At 41.5% G+C, this 20,406-nt stretch overlaps 1 protein-coding gene across 1 annotated transcript in view; it reads left to right on the top strand.

Moving 5' to 3' along the window:
- MKX (mohawk homeobox) overlaps positions 1-16,853 on the top strand; it is a gene marked incomplete at its 3' end in the record, with an annotated part of 69,989 nt that extends 53,136 nt beyond the window's left edge. Inside the window, exons 6-7 of the mRNA XM_079769339.1 lie at positions 16,535-16,562; positions 16,667-16,853. Of these exons, the coding sequence (XP_079625465.1) occupies positions 16,535-16,562; positions 16,667-16,853 (215 nt within the window). The remainder of the gene's footprint in view (positions 1-16,534; positions 16,563-16,666) is intronic.
- Positions 16,854-20,406: the final 3,553 nt, after the last annotated feature.

Here is a 20,406-nt window from a genome sequence, read left to right as displayed (position 1 = left end):
CATGTCATAGCGAGCAGTTGAGTGGCCTTAGCATATCATTAACATATTATGCTTTGATTGCTTGAATGGATGACCGGACCACCAGACACTTAGCATGTTAGGCTTTTATTATATAGGATAATTCCATGTGTTCCAGCCTACCATCCGGGGATTTTTCATTATCTTTCTGGTCATCGTCATTATTGTGTTTGTTCATGGTATTTGTTGTCCTCTTGTTTTCCTATTTATCTCTGAGGAGGTCTTTCTACTCTGTTCCAGTAGATGGCACTGAATTGCAAGATTTTTACCTCTGTGGCCTCACAGTTTTGAGCCTCTGCAGTTTCTGTAAGGCAGTACTGCCTCTGCTTGGGAGTGGGGTTTGTTTTTTCCTCACTGTAATGGTGACCCCTGACCTCCACGGGTCCAGCCCAAGCACCCCTCCTGGGGCTTAGAGAGAAACAGTGATTCTACTGCAACAGCTCTTGGTTCACAGATAATATCCTCCTGGAGCCAACTCCAAGGGCAACAGGGGGCGAGTTTTGGTTGTCTAATCAGGGGCAGGGCTCTGATTTATTTTTTTTTAATATATATTTTTATTGATTTCAGAGAGGAAGGGAGAGGGGAGAGAGAGATAGAAACATCAATGATGAAAGAGAATCATTGGTTGGCTGCCTCCTGCATGCCCCCTACGGGGGATTGAGCCCACAACCCAGGCATGTGCCCTTGACTGGAATCAAACCTGGGATCCTTCAGTCCTCAGGCTGACACTCTATCCACTGAGCCAAACCAGCGAGGGCTCTGATTTACTTTCTTTGCCTGAAAGACCACCGCCAGGCCCAGCAGTGGGGAGCCACTTGGCAGCACCCAGTGCTCTGTAGGGAAGGCATCCACTGACTCAGTGTTTGTTCATGCTGCTCACATGCGCAACTCATACCCTCTTCCCAACACACCCATGATTCAGTCACTGCACTCTCATTGCTTGTGCGTCTGACCACACAACTCAGACAGACAATGTCCTCTCCTGTTGCTGGCAGCTCACTCCTTGCCACTCACAGATTACCTTGCTGGGCTGTTCCCACAACTTTCTGTTGCTCCCGGCCAGTCATAGAAAGTGCCTGCTACCGCAGCAGGCTTTCTCCCCTTTCCTGGCTAGGCTGCAAGTTCCCAGCTGTGCTGCAGATGTACTGCCCTGTAGGGCTGCTGCATCCATGGCTAGCCATGTTCATGCTTTCCTCCCTTCTCATCTCCCCACATATTTCAGGAAGCCCACCTTAGGTGTTTCAATGGTGGGTCTCTCAGGCAGGCATCTGTGTTGAGCAGGAACTTCTTTGATTAATTATAGATGGTTAACTTGTTGAAATGTCAGGGTGAGAGGAAAAGACATGCCCTTTAGCCACCGTTCCTCTGACGTCACTTCTCTTTCTCTTTAACCCTTGGCATTTTAATTATGATGTATCTTGGTTTGGGCCTCTTTGAGTTCCTCTTGTTTGGGACTCTCTGTGCTTCCTGGGCCTATAAGTCTATTTCTTTCACCAGGTAGGGGAAGTTTTCTGTCATTAGTTCTTCAAATAGGTTTTCAATATCTTGCTCTCTCTCTTTTCTCCTTCTGGCACCCCCAAAATGCGAATGTTGGCACACTTCAAGTTGTCCCAGAAGCTCCTTACTGTATCTTCATATTTTTTTATTCATTTTTCTTTTTGCTCTTTTGCTTGGGTGTTTTTTGCTTCCTCATATTCCAAATTGTTGATTTGATTCTCAAAATCCTCTGCTGTACTGTGGAATCCTTATAAATTATTCTTTATTTCAATTCGTGTATACTTAATTTCTGACTGATCCTTTTTCATGTCTTTGACATTCTCACTAAGATCCTTAAAAGTTTCACTAAGTCCCTTGAAGCTCTCATGAAGATCCTTGGGTAACCTTATAATTGTGGTTTGGAACTCTGTATATAGTAGTTTGCTTTCTTCTATTTCTTTTATTTGTGACATGTTTCTTTGTCTCCACATGTTGGTTGCTTCCTTGTGTTTGTTTCTGTATATTATGTAGAAGTGCTATGTCTCCTGGAATTGGTAGAGTGGCCTTCTGTAGTAGGTGTCCTGTAGGGCCCAATGGCTCCGCCTCCCCTGTCACCTGAGCTGGGCACTCTAGGTGTGTCCCTGTGTGGGCTATGTGCACAGTCTTGTAGTTGAGCCTTGATTGTTATTGGCGTCATTGGGAGGAGTTGACCTTTAGGCCAATGGGCTATGAGGACCAGCTGTGACTACAGTGGGAGAGCTTCTGTGCAGGAAACACTCTTATGGAACAGGACTTGCTTCAGTGGGGCTTTAGTAATTGTAAATTGCTATGGTCTGAAGTTGTCCATCGGGTGCACTAGCTCTAGGGCCTCCAGGAAGATGCAAAGTCAGCCACTGCCTGGGGCCACCCAGGAGGACCTACAGAGGGATCTGAAGACAGCTGCTATTTGCTATTTGTATTGGGCTTGGAGTTGCCCAAGCGAGGCCCAGCTGTGAAGCAAGGAAGGCTATTGCTAGTGCTGGGTCTTGGGCCTTTTACTGAGAGGTTTGGGGCACACTGACACCAGCTGCAACTTGTTTGAGAGATTTTATCAGTCTGAAAGCTGAGCCAGGACAGGTCATTCATATGGAAAAGTTGCTGCAAACAGCTTGGGTGGGGCTGCAAATTGGATGGGCTGGGGTCTCAGGGAATCACTAGAGCATAGCAAACAGTGTGAGCCAAGCTGATGGAGACTCAGATATAGCCACTGCCAGTCAGCCCTGCAACAGGGGAGGTCCCAGCACAGAAACAATGACCCCTGCAAGCACCCCCATCTGGGAGGAAGCCGTCCCTGAGTTCCTGCCCTGATACCAGACAATCTAGTTCCTCCCTGTATGTGTCTGGGTCCCCCAAATCCACCTGACTGGAGCCCAGAGGGATCGAGTTTGAGTAAGTTCATCCACTGGCCCTTTAAAAGGAGCACCTGGGTCTTCAGCAGCCTCTGTGTCACTCAGCCACAATCTCTGCTGGTTTTTACAGCACTTAGTTAGGGGGACTTCTCTTCCCAGCTTTGGACCCCTGGGCTGAGGCTGGTGTGGGACTTGGACCCCTTAGTCCTCACAGGAGGCCTCCACAGAGATATCACTCCGAATTAAAAAAAAACAAAAACACAAAAAAACAAGCTACAAAAACACACACGTGGTTGTCAGATGAGCCCGTTTCATACCTCTGCTTCTCCTACCAGTCTCAATGTGCTTTCTTCTTTACTTCTCTAGTTGTAGGACTTCTATTCAGCCAGCTTTAAGGTGGTTTTGAATGATGGTTGTTCTGTATTTTAGTTATAATTTTGATGTGGTTATGGGAGATGGCACATAGGGACATTTACCTATGCCACTATCTTCTTGAGAGATCTTATTCATCTTTTTAAAATGTATGTTTAGCTCATATTTATTTTAATGTTTAATATTAGAAGTAATTTGGGCCAAAACCAGTTTGGCTCAGTGGATAGAGCGTCGGCCTGCGGACTGAAAGGTCCCAGGTTCGATTCTGGTCAAGGGCATGTACCTTGGTTGCGGGCACATCCCCGGTAGGGGGTGTGTAGGAGGCAGCTGGTCGATGTTTCTCTCTCATCAATGTTTCTAGCTTTCTATCCCTCTCCCTTCCTCTCTGTAAAAAAATCAATAAAATATATTTTTTTTTAAAAAAAAGAAGTAATTTGGGTCTTTACTTAGAAGATTGGTGATATTTTTGTTTTCAGAACATGTTAAAGAAACTTAACTCTTGTTTCTATTGATTAGCCCAGTGATTTTCAACCTGTGTGCTGCAAGAGTTTTTAAAACATGCAAGACCTGACTATTTAGTCAGGGCCACTGACCTCTTTTCCCTTAGAAGGTCAAGTAAAAAACTGACAACAGCCAACACAACATTAGCCAGTTGGTGTGAATGAATCAAAATTATACCTTTTTTTTTCTTTATCAGATTGGCAAAAAGTATGACATATTTTTTGTTGTGGCGCAGAATTTCAGTAATTAGGTTTATGTGTGCCATTAGATGAAAAAAGTTGAAAATCACTGAATTAGCCTATGGTAAAACGTGTTTCCTCACATGCTGTTTCACTTAAAGTCGCAGTTTCCAAGAACCTATCCAGGAGAACTTCCTGTATATCATTTAATCCTCACAGCAACCTGGAGAAGTATATGTACTCATTATCCCCACTTTATAGCTAAAGACTTAGATACAGTGTGCATAAATAATTTTCCCAAGGTCATCTAACTAGCGAGTCAGCTAACTATTGTCCTATGGTCCTAAGACACATCTGTGCCTTATACAAATTATTGTACAAAAAGGTGGTTTTGAGCTATAAAATGTGTTTTGTTTTCTCCCCAAACATATCAACTTGTTAGGTTTAAGGAAATTATCTCCCACTTTTTTTTTCTAGATCTTTTGTATTTTAAATTTAGGGGATGATAGTGGACTATGATCTGTATGCCATCAGAGTTTAACAAATGATTTGGGATGTACATCCCTTGGCAAAATTTAGAGTGGATCCCTCTGGCAAGATTTAAAGTAGAGAGGGGTTATTTGGTATTCTCTTGGTCAAAACAGGTCATCATAAATCTCTTGACTAAGTATTCTTGGACCTCCACCCACAGCCAAGGCAAGTCAAGGCATTGACATCTTTATGCCTGTTCCTTTTTAACTTATCCTGCCCTTCAGAGCCACAAACTTTCCAAATTTCATTTCAAAGCTCTCCCCTCCCCAGTTTAGACTTTAAATGACTGTTTCTGAAATTAAAAGCAGAAAATCACAGAACCTTTAAATGTAGAAACGTGTGAACATAGAACAGCAACATGCCAAGTACAATTTTAACATTTTAAGTGTATTAAGAAAATTGAAATGTATTTAAACTGTAGAAGAAGGCCTGGTAATATTATGCATCTTATGTCTAAAATATGTTTTTTTTCTATTAATAAATGCAGCAAATGAACTGTGAGTAGGGAAACTGCCATTTGCTACTCTTTGGAAAGATCCAAGAAAGTTGCAAACATCATCTCTTATTGTGTCATTTCTGGTGTTTATGCAGTCAGACAGGTTTAACATTAAGATCTCCTAGTCTGAAGTGTCATTTATAGAGATGGTAATTTGAGGAATTTGAAAAGTATGGCAATAATGTGAGCCATTTTAAAGATGCATGGCAGTTCATATATCAAAGGATGGTTTTTCAGAGATATCAAAGACCTTGTCAAATACATGGATAGAGCCAGACTTTCCAGCTAATTTCTAGATTGTTAAAAATGCCTTTTTTTCTTTATTTAAATGGTCTTTTTGCTGAATAAAGTCATATCATAATTTCGTAATTTAACACTATTCAACTATATATTTATTAAATAAGTCAACCTTCTAGAACTGCAGTGTAGCAGCTAGAAGTTGAACTCAAGAAAAACAGCCCTCATTAAACTTCAGCTAAGAATCAGAGTAAGTCCATTCAATTTTCAGCAATAGTGGCCCAACTTGCATGTACAAAGGAATGCTTTTATAAACAATTAATGCCCCTTGTAACACACAGGCACACGGAAGTTACTCATACATAGTTAAGAAGTCATTTTTCTGAGACTTTGGCTAAAAACTGAGATTTCATGGATGAAACATTTTGAGGAACATCTCCAATATTCTCCTTGAGAAAATGAAGTAACAAAATCCATTAGATACTTAAAATTAATAGTGCATTTTGTCTTGGCATGTTGTGGTGCTTTGGCACAAAATAGTGCCAGAAAGCTTTTTTTTATCTTTGAAGATGATAGATTCTGCACACTTAATTCATTGATCTGAGTCATCTTTACATACCGGTTTTCATATTAAATCACTGGACAATACAAAATTTTCTGGTGACTGCAATCAACCCCATATTCTAAATATAAAAAAAATAAAGTAAGAGAGAAGGCTAACTTTCTTTTATTTTACAGGATTTATATAGTACTAAATATATGGGCTCAAACTGTCTTTTACAAAATATTAAATCAGATGGTCTTTATAAGAAGCCTATGGGCCTACTATTATTAGCCCCATTTTATAGGGGAGAAAGTCGAGCTGCTGGCCAGCTTTCACACAGTGTGTGGTAAAGCAAGAGGTCAACTCCTGCTGCCTAGTACCAGGGTCTGGGCTCCAACCACTGCACTACACTGCCTCATGCCTCACACCAGACCACACTCATAGTTTGTAATGATGAGCTAATAATAGAAACAATAATATTTAACATTTCCAGACCTCCTTCTGGTCACTCACCAGTAATTGCCTCCCCATAGACCTCATTCTAATCTTCAAAGTGAAGTTTCAGACTGAAAATGTTAGACTTTGGAAAGGTGGAGCCTTTGAGATCACAGAGGGACAATCTCTGTAGATGGACTATGGAGAGTAACTTAACATCAAGAATATTTACAAAATGTCGAATCTCAGAGGGAAGGCAGGGGAGGGTGGGTGGGTAGGAAGAGATCAACCAAAGAACTTGTATGCATATATGCATAGCCCATGGACACAGACAATAGGGTGGTGAAGGAGGGGATGGGGGAGAGGGTGCGGGTGGGGGGCTAGAAGAAGTTAATGGGGGGGTGGGAATATATGTAATACTTTCAACAATAAAGGTTTTTTAAAAAGAACCTATATATCCTCTCTAATAAAATGGTAATATGCAAATTAACCATCACTCCGCTACATAAGCCACGCCCACCAGCCAAGCCACACCCACCAGCCAATCAGGGCGAGTATGCAAATTAACCCAAACCAAGATGGCTACAGCCACAGAGAGCAAGGTTTTCCAGGTAACAGAGCAAGCCAAGCTTTCCATAGCCATTGCAGGCCTAAGCCTCCACTCAAGCTACAAAGTTTCAATTATAGAAGGTAAACAAATTCAAACAAATGGCGGCAGAATGGAGCTTGAGAGAGCAGGCCAGGGTTGCCAGCGGCACCAGGGGAAGCAAAGCTTTCCGCACACCCTGGCCGGGCTCACCCATTTAAGGCTACAAAGTTTCAATTGTAGAAGGTGAATTAACTGCCACAGAAATGGCTGCCACCCCGGAGGGAACAGCAGGCTTGGCTCCGCTCCAGGCTACAAAGTTTCAATTGTAGAAGGAAAATAAATTCCAGATACCAGGGCCTCCCTTTGGGTTGCCAGGGGGCGTGGCCGGCCTGCAAACCACCACAGGCCCCTCGCTCAGGCTGCCCCACACCCCAAGGGAACCCCCACCCTTATCTGTGACACCCTTCAGGGCAAACTAGCTGGCCCCCACCTGTGTACCAGGCCTCTATCCTATCTAATAAAAGAGTAATATACAGATTGACCATCACTCCAACACACAATATGGCTTCCCCCATGTGGTCAAAGATCCTGCCCCCATGTGGACACAAGATGGCCACCACAAGATGGCCAGCAGGGAAGGGCAGTTGGGAGGCACCAGGCCTGCAAGGGAGGGCAGTTGAGAGGGACCAGGCCTGCAAGGGAGGGCAGTTGGAGGCGATCAACCCTGCAGGAGAGGGCAGTTAGGGGTGACCAGGCTGGCAGAGGAGGGAAGTTGGGGGCAAACAGGCTGACAGGGGAGCAGTTAAGCATTAACCAGGCTGGCAGCGGAGTGGTTAGGGGGTGATCAGGCTGGCAGGCAGAAGCGGTTAGGGGCAATCAGGAAGGCAGGCAGGCAAGCAGTTGGGAGCCAGCAGTCCTGGATTGTAAGAGGGATGTCCGACTGCCTGTTTAGGCCTGATCCCACCAGGATCGGGCCTAAACGGGCAGTCGGACATCCCTCCAGGAGTCCCAGATTGGAGAGGGTACAGGCTGGGCTGAGGGACAACCCCCCGCCGTGCACAAATTTCGTGCACCGGGCTTCTAGTGTATATATATAAAAGCCTAAGTGACCATTCCACTGTTCGACTGTTTGACCAGTAGCTATGACGCACACTGACCACCAGGGAGCAGACACTCAACACACAAGCATGGAAACATGGAACAGACTAGTAAATCTCAGAGGGAAGAGGGGAGAGGGGAGGGTGGGAAGAGATTAACCAAAGATCTTACATGCATACTAGAGGCCCGGTGCACAGATTTGTGCACTGGTGGGGTCCCTTGGCCTGGCCTGCGGGGACCAGGCCAAAACTGGCAGTCTGACATCCCCTGAGGGGCCCCAGATTGCGAGAGGGCACAGACCAGGCCGAGGAACCCCACCGGTGCACAAATCTGTGCACCGGGCCTCTAGTATTTAATATATTTTGTGAAAAAGCTTGAAAGTAAAGTTGAGACATTACAATTGGTTGGCACTCTACTTATTTGAAAAGTTTCTTTAACTTATAAATTCCATTGCCTACACCTTAAGTCCTCCAGCCCAGATGGATGAGGTCAGAATCAGTGGGCATTTTATCTGAACAAAGGTACAGCTGGGGCTTAATAAGAAGCCACCAGCCTCCAGCTCTTATGCTCTGCATAATGAGGAAAGCCATCAAAACCATAACTCCCTAACTGACAAGGAACCAAGCAGCACTCTCACAAGTTTACCCACAGACATGGGTATTCCTGGAACAATAAAGATGTTCTGCTGTTGGTGGTATTGATGGAAATATGACCTATCCTGGAGGCTTTCTGATGCCTATTTACCCCCTTCCTGACCAGAGGACTCTTCACTTTGGTCCAAAATAGAAAAATGTGGTTTTTATTTTTATTTTGTAACAGGAGATAGAGGGGATGGTGCATTGACAGAAAGGCAGCTAAAGGTGGGCATCCTGTAGATCCTGGACATCTGGGCATCATTAGCTGTGGAGGGGCCAGCCCACAGGAGAGGTAGTAGAAAGGAAAAGAATCTTTGGCCAGAGTGGGGAAGTCATGGCTGGAGGAAAAACTGGCTTAATTTTTGGAAAAGATTTTTCTTTGAAATGATTTTGGAAGCCATTCATTCTTTAAGGGCCCAGGATAAATAGTTTAGCTAGTATGTTACAGAAGGAAAAAAATACTAGATCCACCCATGAAGATGAGATGGATTTCATTGTATAATTCTCACTATTCAGAAAGCTTGCAAAGATCCCCCATCTCAAGGCTCACAGAACTCAGGCTCCAATAACTCTTCTAAAAGCAGTAACCCTGACATTCACTAAGCTTTAGTTGCAACCTCTTCCTGTCATGCAAAGATTTCAAGTGGAACTCATTTTTTTGGTCAGTGGAACTGGAAGAAGCAGCTTAGTCATCAATAGGTAAGTGTTATGGATTATTGGGTTTTTTCCCTTCCTTTTTGGGAAAAATCACTTATAATGATTTATCTTTACTCATTCAAAAGCTCTAACTACTTAAAGAGAGGGTAACCACAAAATGTCCTTTAAAAGTGTTGCAGCAATAGCTGTCTGGAAGTTATTTAGAAGTAATTCACTGCTAAGAAAAATATGACTATACAGATATCACATCTGTTAAAATGTCACTCTAACTAAAGTGTGAAAAGGAGCTCAAGAGAGTTTATTTAGAGTCCCTATTCTGTGATTTGGACAGATATTTTGATATTAAAGGTTGAAATATAAGGAAAAAAAGTCTTTTTTTATCTCTAGGGTCTAAAAGACTAGTAAAAAGAACAAAAAAGGTGTTTAATAAGTTTTTGATAGGTTATCATTCCACAGACTTTCTATGTAAACAATGCATTGGGCTTTGTCAGGGTCCTTGGAAGTGACTTTAGCAACTGAGATCACTTGGATAAAAGAATGCAGCAGTGAAAACATGGCCTTCAGAGTCTGATGACTGGGAGCAAGTCTCACAACTCCTATTGCCTACAACTGAGTCCTTTGCGAGTTTCTGGACTCCTCTGAACTACAGCATCATCCTATATAATAAAAGGATAATATGCAAATTGACCCTAATGGTGGAACAACCAGGAATGACCCATCACTATGATGCGCACTGACCACCAGGGGGCAGACACTCAATGTAGGAGCTGCCGCCTGTTGGTCAGTGTGCTCCCACAGGGGGAGCTCCACTAGCCACAAGCCAGGCTGATAGCTGCGAGTGCAGCGGCGGTGGCAGGAGCCTCTCCTGCCTCCTTGGCAGCACTAAGGGTGTCTGACTGCAGCTCCCAGGCTGCCAGAGGGATGTCTGACTGCCAGCTTAGGCCCAATCCCCTGGGGAGCGGGCCTAAGCCGGCAGGTGGACATCCCCTGAGGGGTCCTGGAGTGTGAGAGGGCGCAGGCCAGGCTGAGGAGAGCCCCCCCCCCTAAAAGTGCACAAATTTTCATGCACCAGGCCTCTAGTTTGTAAATAAGGACGATGATACTCTTTTGCAGGGATATTGTAAGCATTTAACCAGAGATAACAGTTGTAGAATGCCTGGCATGAGAATAAGCATTCAATCAATATTAGTAATTGTTGTTTTAAAGATAACCCCTTTTTGTAACATTGGAGTCTCTCAGTATTCACATTTACATTAGATGATGCTGGACTTTGAATTCTTTCAAGCTGTTTTCATTTTACAGGCAAAAACCACTGTCACATCAAGGAAGGCCAAATGGTAGATTATTATCTTATTTATTAATAAAGGGTAAGGCTAAAACAGTTCAGTGAAAAAAGGTAGTTATAAAACATACAGAATTGCTCCATTTAAAAAATGTATATAAACTTGCTTGAAACACCATATATCTAAATATTAATATCAGTTATCCCTAAAATGTCCTTTGTTTTTTCTCTTACACTTTCTCCCAGATTTTCTGAAGTGAACCTGTCTTTTCTTATTAGAGAAAAACAACATATGGTATTTTTAAAAGGAATGGAAGGTAGAGTCACAATGGATCCAATCTGTAGGTGTGTGCGAGGCCAGGCTGGATCTACTGTGTGTGGAAGTAGAGAGAGACCCTAGTGATGGATGGGCAGCAGGGAACCTGCAATCGCTCGGTCCATTTGGTGTAAGGTTCTATGAATTTGGAGCCATCGATATTTCAGAATCTTCAGGCTCTACTCATCAGAGCCTGGTGTTTTATCTCACTTGTTCCAAGCATGTAACTGTTCCAGAAACCAACCTGGTGTCTTGGGGGGCTCTTGGGACCCCTGAGATCAGCAACACACGAAACTCTGGCTGTCCACACCTGCTGTCACCAGTCACGGCCCCTGAACTGACCCAAGTGCGAGGCAACACAGTTGTCAAACATCTGGAACTCTGACTTACTCTATTTTAATTTAGGAAAACATATTGTATGATTTTTAAATTATTTAATTAAAAAAATACTCATTTTCTCGCCCTGGCCAGTTTGGCTAGGTAATTAGAGCATCGACCCTGAGACTGAAGGGTTGCAGGTTTGATTCTGGGCAAGGGCATGTACCTCAGTTGCAGGCTCCATCTCCAGCCCCAGTAAGGGGAGGGATGCGGAGGCAACCAATCGATGTGACTCTCTCATATCGATGTTTGTCTCTGTCTCTCCTTCTCCCTTCCACTCTCTCTAAAAATCCATGGGGGAAAAAATATCCTTGGGTGAATATTAACAAAAAAATAATTTAAAAATACACATATTCTTAATCATACTTAATTTTATTTACATTGTAGTGGATATGAGTAATATTTTGTGGAACATTTAAAAACTTCCCAACTTTAGAACTTATTGATTAAATTGGAAAAAAATTGTCATATTTTGGTCTCTTTTTATGCCTATAAACTCCTATTTCAAGAATATATATCAGAATTAATGTGTTTCTAAATTGGCATTTATCAAAATGAATGAACACTTTGCCCACAGAGCTTTGTGCTTACCCATCTTGAGTTGCAGTAGATCTGGATTCTCTGTATAATTCATTCTCTACTTAACTTTATAAGGAAACACATGTCCAAACCAAGGATGGCCCCACTTTAAGTTTCAACATGGTTTGGGTTTTATAATGTTCAAGATTTTCCTAACAACGCACCTCTTTTTTTTTTTACTTTCCTTTTCATTTTTTGGTCTTAAAACACGCTCTTTTGGCTGGTTGAATAAGTTGTTACTGCCAACCAGTTGCTTTTATGGTAATTGACAGCATAGCTGATTTTTGGAACCTTAGAATCTAAAAAGGCATTTTAGCCCAGACTTTGGAGAGGCTGAGCCAAGCTACTTGCAGAGTGAGAGCTGCAGCTGAGCGGAATGTAGGGGGCAGTCAGACGGAAGTCTGCGCATGTTAATTAGCAGCAGCAAAACGTCTGCTCTAGCTCAGACAGATGGGTGCCCTCTTTTCAGCAGCATTCAGAATCCTTCCTTCTCCTGTCAGATTGAGCTGCTGGGTGCCACTTCTGGAGAGGAGGTGGTGAGACCACATGTCTGCAGTGGGCAGAAGCGACATAAGACCCTGAGCTCTGGTGATGGGTCCACACCCACCACTCCTTAAATACTGACAATTGACGAATAAGGCACAAAATACTTGAACAAGATGAGAGCCAGCAAGTTTAAACTTCAAAGGAAAAGAGCATAAGAAAAACCAAATCTTTATATATTTAATACAATTATTTAATGTGATAGTGAATTGTGTATTTTTCTGAGTTCCCTACAAATGATACCAGTTCTCTAAAATTCCTGGGGCGCTTCCCCAGATTGCACCTCAGCATAACAAATAGAAAAAAAAAAAATTTCCCCAAAATCCCAGATCTTCATAGTTCTTTGCCTACCTACGAAAGAACAAATGTTTCTGAGCGAAAGGGCCCCTGATTTCCATCTTTCTTCTGATAGCTCTGGAAACTAGCAACCCTGCACTGCAGGAGGTGGCTCTCAGATGCACAATATCCTAGGGACAACGGGCAGCTCCCCAATAACAGCAGCCGGAAAGCATGCCCTTTTAACACCAATTTAGGTTTTGAACCAAAACCACTCTGGACAAAGAGATGACCCCCCCTCTCCGCCCCCGAAAGCTGTGGTAGTCAGCTTTCTCTTGTTGGTTTGAAATGTTTGACATAGAGCTTTGTTCCATGCTATTTAGTATTAACTATTGACAAAGAATCAAAATGTTTCTTCTATACATTACTTTTTAAAAATATATATTTTATTGATTTATATTTTAAAGGGAGAGGGATAGAGAGTTAGAAACATCGATGAGAGAGAAACATCGATCAGCTGCCTCCTGTACAACCCCTCCTGGGGATGTGCCCACAACCAAGGTACATGCTCTTGACGGGAATTGAACCTGGGACCCTTCAGTCCGCAGGTTGACGCTGTATCCACTGAGCCAAACCAGTTAGGGCTCTACATTACTTTTTATAAAGATTTTTCTTCTATTTCTGGGAAAGAAACCTGATTCCATACCTAAGGACACTGCTGGTGCCCATCTGCCTTAGAAATGAAATACAGGATTCAATCTTTGGAATACTGCCGAGTACATTGTTGAAATTTGTGAAACTAATTAGGAATACCCGAGTGGGAAGTGGAGTCTGTGTTTTTACACTTCAAAGGTATTTTCATAGGCACCAAACTGTAAAACACACATACCCAAAGAGTAAGCAGAATTTTATAATCTCACAGTTGGCTGCAGTAAACTTGTTTCTCGGTGGCACAAGTTCAAGGAGGCAGCCACAGGGAGTACAGACGTTCAGGGGACTGTGGGACCTACAGCTTCACTCTTCGTCTCAACTAGAAGCTCTCCTTGAACCTTAGCAGTGAATTACATGCTCCCTTTCCACAGACAGTCTCCATTCACTTCTGACATTTCTGGGCTCTGTAACCCATTACCTATTTGATAGCCACAGGCGTCCTTCTTGTCTGTGCAAAAAGTGCTCTCAGGTTGGCCATTCAGGTGGGGAGTCTGGTTCTGGCCCTTCGTGTATGCGAGACTGCTTGGTGTGTGAGCCAGAGCATCAATTACATGGTCTTTTCTAAATTATGTTTTGTTATTTCCCTAATGTTATTTAAGCTTCATGGAACTTATTCTGCTTTTGCCAAGTCTTTCCAGTGAATAAATATCTCCACAACCTATTGCTTCACTCTGGCAATAGAATTGTTGCAATTTGTGGGCAAAATTGAGCAAAGGCCTGACTTTCCCCACCCCCCCCCCCCCCCTGTAAAATGTCCAATGTGCTGGCCGGCCTTCTTCCTCTTACACAAAGGCCTTGACTTGTTCTGTGTTCTGGTAGCGCCTTGTCTCTGCCAGTACTGAGGAAAGATTTATAGAGAACAGTACTGAGCAAAGAATGGTTTAACGGACATAACAGGGACGTGCTGTCCACACACAGAGTCACTAGTACTAAATGCATTAAGATACAAAGTGCTTAGAATAGTGCCTGGCACATAGGAAGTGATCTTGAACTAGAATTATCAGTTGTGTGAGTTAACACTAGTCATTCTTTTCTTCCATTTACATGACTAATTTTGTAATTCCAAAAGCAGCACAAGCATAACTAATCATTCAGGTCTGCCTAATAGGAGCCAGAAGATTCAGAGGCTGAGCATCCAATGGCTCACGGATCCGATTATTTCTCCAAAGGATCTCTAAAATGAAAGGAGATGAAAGGAACTAACAACAGTTATTCCATTTTAGGTCAGACATGCATTATCTCATTTATTCTTCCTAACAACCTTATCATTTATTCACTGAATGCTTTTGTTTTGTTTGATATTTTTTTGTTTGTTTGTTTGTTTGTTTTACGCTCCCAGGGTGAAAGATTACACAAAGAGCTCACAGTGACCCAGAATTGTCTCCCCGTGAGGCCTGACTTAGGATATATTAATAGGCTTTCCGCATTTTTTCCTTCATAAAGGGCATCAAAGTTGAGCTGCCTTAGCTACACGGCTGTGTGATTATATTCTCTTGACCACATCTTCCCGGGGAATTTTTGCCCTGGTTGGACTATATTATGATCATGTTGATGTTTTTCCGCATGGCCAATCTAGCCTTAAACATTGCAGGGGGAATAAATTGCCTTCGGAAGTATTGGGGTGGGGGTGTTAAAACAAAGGGAAAGGGCTTAAGAAGAAACAGCTTTCCAAAGGTCCTCGAGCTAGAAGAGGGCCCTGAGCAAACATTGCATTTTTGGTGTCTCCTGTGTGTGGCACAGTGCCTCATTCTGTAGCTGCTTGGTAATGTGGCTGTTGATGATGGTGGTGACTTAACCACTGTCTAGTTTTGGAGTCTCATAGGCTGAGGGGGAGTCCCAACCCCACTCCTTTGTCCCTACTTCCCTGTCATGCTGGTAGCCTCTCTTTCCCTCTGTCTGTCCACTTTTGTGTTGCCAATTTGTTTAGCCAGAGGAGCGACCCAAAGATCAAGATCAAGATCAAGAACCTGCTTTGTCTCTCTTTATATTGATGTGGTACCGGTGGACATTAGTGTTCTGAGTGAGGGAGCAGCAGGAAGAGGAGGTCTTTCGGAGACTGGTTCCTGCTGATTGGAATATGCCAGGGACTCCTGTGTTGCTGTCAGCATTGGGTCTGTTACTCCTTTGCTTACTAGACTGAGGGGACCAGCTGCCAGTGCTTTTTCAAAGATGGAGGTTTGATTCCTCTGAAATCATAGAATATTGAGCCAGTGGCACCCCGGAGACCTTCTAGGAACACCCCCATTTTATAGTTGAGGAACTTTCACCCTAGACGTTGTGGTGCAGCAAAATCTGGCCAAAGGTACACGGTGGCTTAGTGGTGGGGTGGAACCAGCACCAGGACCAGAACTTCGCGATATCGTTCTCCTTGTGAAAAGGCCCAATTTATTTGAATAAATTAACCTTAGACTATTTTATGTCTGTGAAAGCTACTTTTTATTCTTTATTACTTGTCCTTATCATATATATGCCTGCTTCTTTTTTTTAAATTTCTTTATTGATTAAGGTATCACATATTTGTCCTCATCCCCCCATTCCCATCCCACACCCCTCCCCACACATGCCCCCACCCCCCTGTTGTCCTAACCACTGGTTAGGCTCATATGCTTGCACACAAGTCCTTTGGTTGATCTCCCCCTTTACCCCCACCCTCCCTCTGAGGCCCGACAGTCTGATCCATGCCTCCTTGTTTCTGAGTCTGTTCTTGTTCATCAGTCTATGTTGTTCATTATTTCCCCTAGATGAGTGAGATCATGTGCTATTAGAAATACACTTATAAGAACCGAAAATGAGACAAGCAATAATGGTTATGGTGACAGGCAAATGAATCAGTCTGTAGTGAGTTTCTTTCTGGGCCAACAGTTCTTTTGAGACCCAATTTCAATGTCCAACAGTTCCTTATGTGTACATGTCAGCACTGACATTTCAGTTCTGGATGGTGGACAAATGGTGGTAATGCGGGTCCGACTCTGTCTGGTTTTATGCCTGCTTCTTTGTAAATATTTTTTTTGCATTTTAATTTAAATTACTTTATCTTTGTTAAAAAAAAAAACTACAACCTTATTTTATTTTTTTGTTGTTAATCCTCATCAAAGGGTATGTTTTCCATTAATTTTTAGAGTGGAAGTGAGGGACAGAGGGAGGAGAGAGAGAGACGGGGAGAGAGAGAGAGAAACATCAATGTGAGAGATCAACCATATTTTCTGATGAACTTTTATTCCTGGTAATTCATGATGAAACTCCTGAGATTAAAAGAGAAAGAAAAGTAATTGAATTTCTGCTTTTCTTTACAGACACTCTGGAAAATGGATCCAATAACAGGTGAGCCATAGGTTTTGATTGGTTGTTTGTGCTTTTCAGTGTTGCCATTTTCTGTGCAGCTGCAGTGAGTGTGATCATTTTCTTTTTGTTTTGTTTCAATCCAGTGCAGCTAACAGGAAGGGGCTGAGCAAGGATGACACATACTGGAAGGAGATCAATGCTGCTATGGCCTTAACGAATCTCGCACAAGGAAAGGACAGACTGCAGGGAACCGCCAGCTGCATCATCCAGAAGTCGTCGCATATAGCCGAAGTGAAGACAGTCAAGGTGCCCCTGGTCCCGCAGTTCTGACAGTCTGCGCTTTGCAGACCAGTGGCTGTCCTTCACCCAGGGTTTTCTCACAAATCCTCATGTTGAGAGCTGAAGCAGGAGTGATAACGGCTCCCTTTGAAATGTCTTCTTGTTTTTAAATATCCTAAATATTTCATTTAGTTGCTTCTATAAAAGACATATAAATTATAAAAACCCTCAGTTTAATCAAAAATATTAACTTATTTTATGTTATTCAAACTTTGTATACAACGTCTGCATTGCCATCACAGTAAGTGCCTTGCTTCCTGAAAATAAGCTACAACGTGGGCACAGCAGAGCAGCTATGCCTCAAAATGACGACGCCATCATGCTTATTAGTCTCTGTGTGTCATTCCAGATGGACCTGACCATTCCAGGACTGAAACCATAATTGCCAAAAGCCCTTGAAATATATTCAATAATTCACATGTGAAAACTTGGAAATCCATTCTGCCCAAAGGAAATGTTCCTTTAAGAAAAATTTCTGCGGTACTTAAAATTGCTCGGTGTTCTTTGCAGAGTGACAGTAAGACGTTTATGCATGTATCGTGCCTGCATATCTGATACGTTACAAACTTTCAAAATGAAAGGTGCGGTGATCACATAATGTGTAAAATTAAGAAAAATCGCAATGAGTAGGTTGTGATCAGAAAAGCTTTTTCCATGCACTGCTGGAAAATACATGCCCTTTAGAGTTAATTTGGATTTTCTTTTTCTCAAGTTTTGCTGAAGTTTTTTAAAAAAATTTATTATATAGATAACCCAAAATTTTCCTGTGTACAAGTAAACCTATTGTTTAATTTTAAAATATAAACTTGTTTGCTATTTTTGTAATGGAAATTGTTTTTCTTAAGAAATGGCTAAAAAAAAAACTTTTATTTGGTTCATTTCAAATTACAATTGCTGATGAGCAATTTATTTTGCAATGAGAACAAGATAATGAAAGGAATGAATCTCTGTGTGTGTATATATATATATATATATATATATATATACACATATATACATACACACACACACACACACATAAAATTGATTTTTAAATTTAAAACATATGGATAATAAAACAAACAGTCTCTAAATTTTGCCAAGTAGGACTTTAAGTAAAAATTAAGTGAAATTGTGCATTAAAAGAAAGAACATTTTGTTTCTAAATTAGGCTATCATTGAGTGAGAATAATCAATATGAAGAAAGAAGAATGTCTTTTATAATCACACAATAATATTCAAATAAGCTTGAAACTTGAATAAAAGTGGAGACACCAAAAATATCAGATGTCAAAAGGATTTCACTCTTTCATGGGGGAAGTTTTTATGTGTATGTAATATATTTTGTAATTTTTTTTAACTGGAAAGCATTTTTGTGAGTGTGAATGAGAGCCAGTAGTGCAGCCATGTGGTGACATTTTTTATTTTATTTTGCAAAATGCTTTTAAAACCAAAGGCTGCTCTAGTCCATATGTGGACAGTATCAATCTTGACATAAATTGTAGGACACTTTTTCATGTAACATAGCATTTGGGGATTGGGTTTATTTAGTGTATGAAAATAATTTGATATAAAAATATTTTGTACATATTTTTACTTTGTTTTCTAAATTGTTGTTTTTAGTAAAAGTAAGTGCAACGCAAGATATGTAAGTTATGACTGTATGATCAGATGAAGTATGCGTTCTTTTGGTTTACATCCTTAAGTAGTTTTTTACATTATAAAAAACTTTTTAATCTTTGTAAAACAATTTTGTCAAAATGGGATCATGTCAATGAAAACTAGAGACAAGTACTTCACTCTTTTTCATACTATTATAAGTTATTCTGGTATTAAATATTTTAATAAATTGTTTTGTTTTGACATATTCCAGTTAGATGAATGGATGCTGGTTGTTTTTATTTGAATTGGTTATAACTCATTGTTGCCATTTTTTAAAAAAGAAATCAGCAAATTTGTTCAATGTTATAAACTATGGATGACAAGCCAATATAGAATGGCTACTCATATGTGCGTGTTTTTTTACATACCAAAGTTTGGAGTCTGGCCTATAAACATATCAAGAAGATTTCATAATTTGCACATCCTTGGCAATATCTCCAATTGCAAGTACTTCTCATTTCTTTCTCTTGCTGCTTAACGTTTTCTGGAAACCAAAGTCCCCCCAATCCTATAGAAGAATCTTGAACAATGCTGAGCCAGCAGTTAAAAATCTAACTCATAATTTATGTTGCAGAGAAATAGAATTACCTCTATGCTTTGTTTTGCCATGTGTAATCATTTTAATAAAATTAATAACTGCCAAGAGTTCTTGACAGATTTAAAATAAAAGTTAATTTCTAGACCTCAATGATCATATGAATTTTGTTTTTCTTTGAGAGTTGACCAGGTGGAGAAAGAAGTAGAACAGAAGGGCCCATTATATGCCGTAATTTTCCTTAGGTTACTAAGGGATGTGATATGGGAACACCGCATTGGTGTTAGGTTTGATTTCATCACCTCAGACCACCAACCCACCTTCTCAGAGCTGAGGAAAAGAGAGTGTGCTTCTGTTAAAATACATTTAAAATGAACGTTTTCATTAAATACCTTCTTTTCGGTAGCTAATACAACAAGCATTATTTCTGTGTGCTTTGTCCTGGAGAGAACCTGGGCCTTGAGGCTAGACAGGTCTACGTTGAATCCCAGCACTGCCACTCGTTACTGTGAGATCCAGACTCAGTCCCTCTGGGCTCCAGTTTCTTTATCTGCAAAGTGAGAGGAATGAGGTAAACCTTGTAGAATTTGCTACAAACTTTAGAGATAATATATAATATATAAAGTGCCTGCCACAGTGCCTGGGATTTTTAAATAGGTGCTCAATAAATGGTATTATTACATAATTATAATTCCTCAATATAGGGTTTAGATCCAAGAAAACAGAAATATAAATGACACATGAGATATGGGCAGTTTAAATAAGAGCCTTGGGAAAGGAAAGGTATCTGACATGAGAGACTGCAATGAAACAGTGAAAGTTGGTATCAGAGTTAGAAAGACCTGCACGGAAGATCATTTGATCATTAGTTTGAACTTTCTGGAAAAAGCATAAAGTCGGACAAAGAGAAGAACAGACATGCCAATAGAAAACACAGCGTGTGCAAGAGCTTCCTTCATTCAGATCAACACGCATTGCTTTTCCCTCGAATCATCTTGCTCGGTCCTCCTGTTTAAGATGACTGAGAACTCAAGCCACTATCTGTATTCTCTGCCCACTGCAAGTAGCGATGTTTAATAAACAGTGGCAACAGCAATGGTCTCCTTTTAAACTCAGCCAGCTCAATGCCATAATATCATGCAAATAAGCACAGAAAATAAGAGCAAGTCACCCAGACTCTTCCGTCTGGGGCGCTTAGGCCGGCCATGCCTTGGAAGGCAGTGCGGAGTGGTGGTCAGGACGTGGCTGGTATAGCCTGGCATTGCCTCTGTACTCCTTAGTGACTTTGGGGTATAAACATAAGTCTCCTATACCTAGAGTTTACATCTATAAAATTTCATCTATGAAATCCACCTCTCCAAAGATGTG

The sequence above is a fragment of the Cnephaeus nilssonii genome (genome assembly GCF_951640355.1).
Source record: "Cnephaeus nilssonii genome assembly, chromosome: 4".
In the NCBI taxonomy this organism is placed as follows: domain Eukaryota; kingdom Metazoa; phylum Chordata; class Mammalia; order Chiroptera; family Vespertilionidae; genus Cnephaeus; species Cnephaeus nilssonii.
Note: the sequence above shows the minus strand (reverse complement) of the source record. Positions and strands in the feature narration are given on the sequence as shown.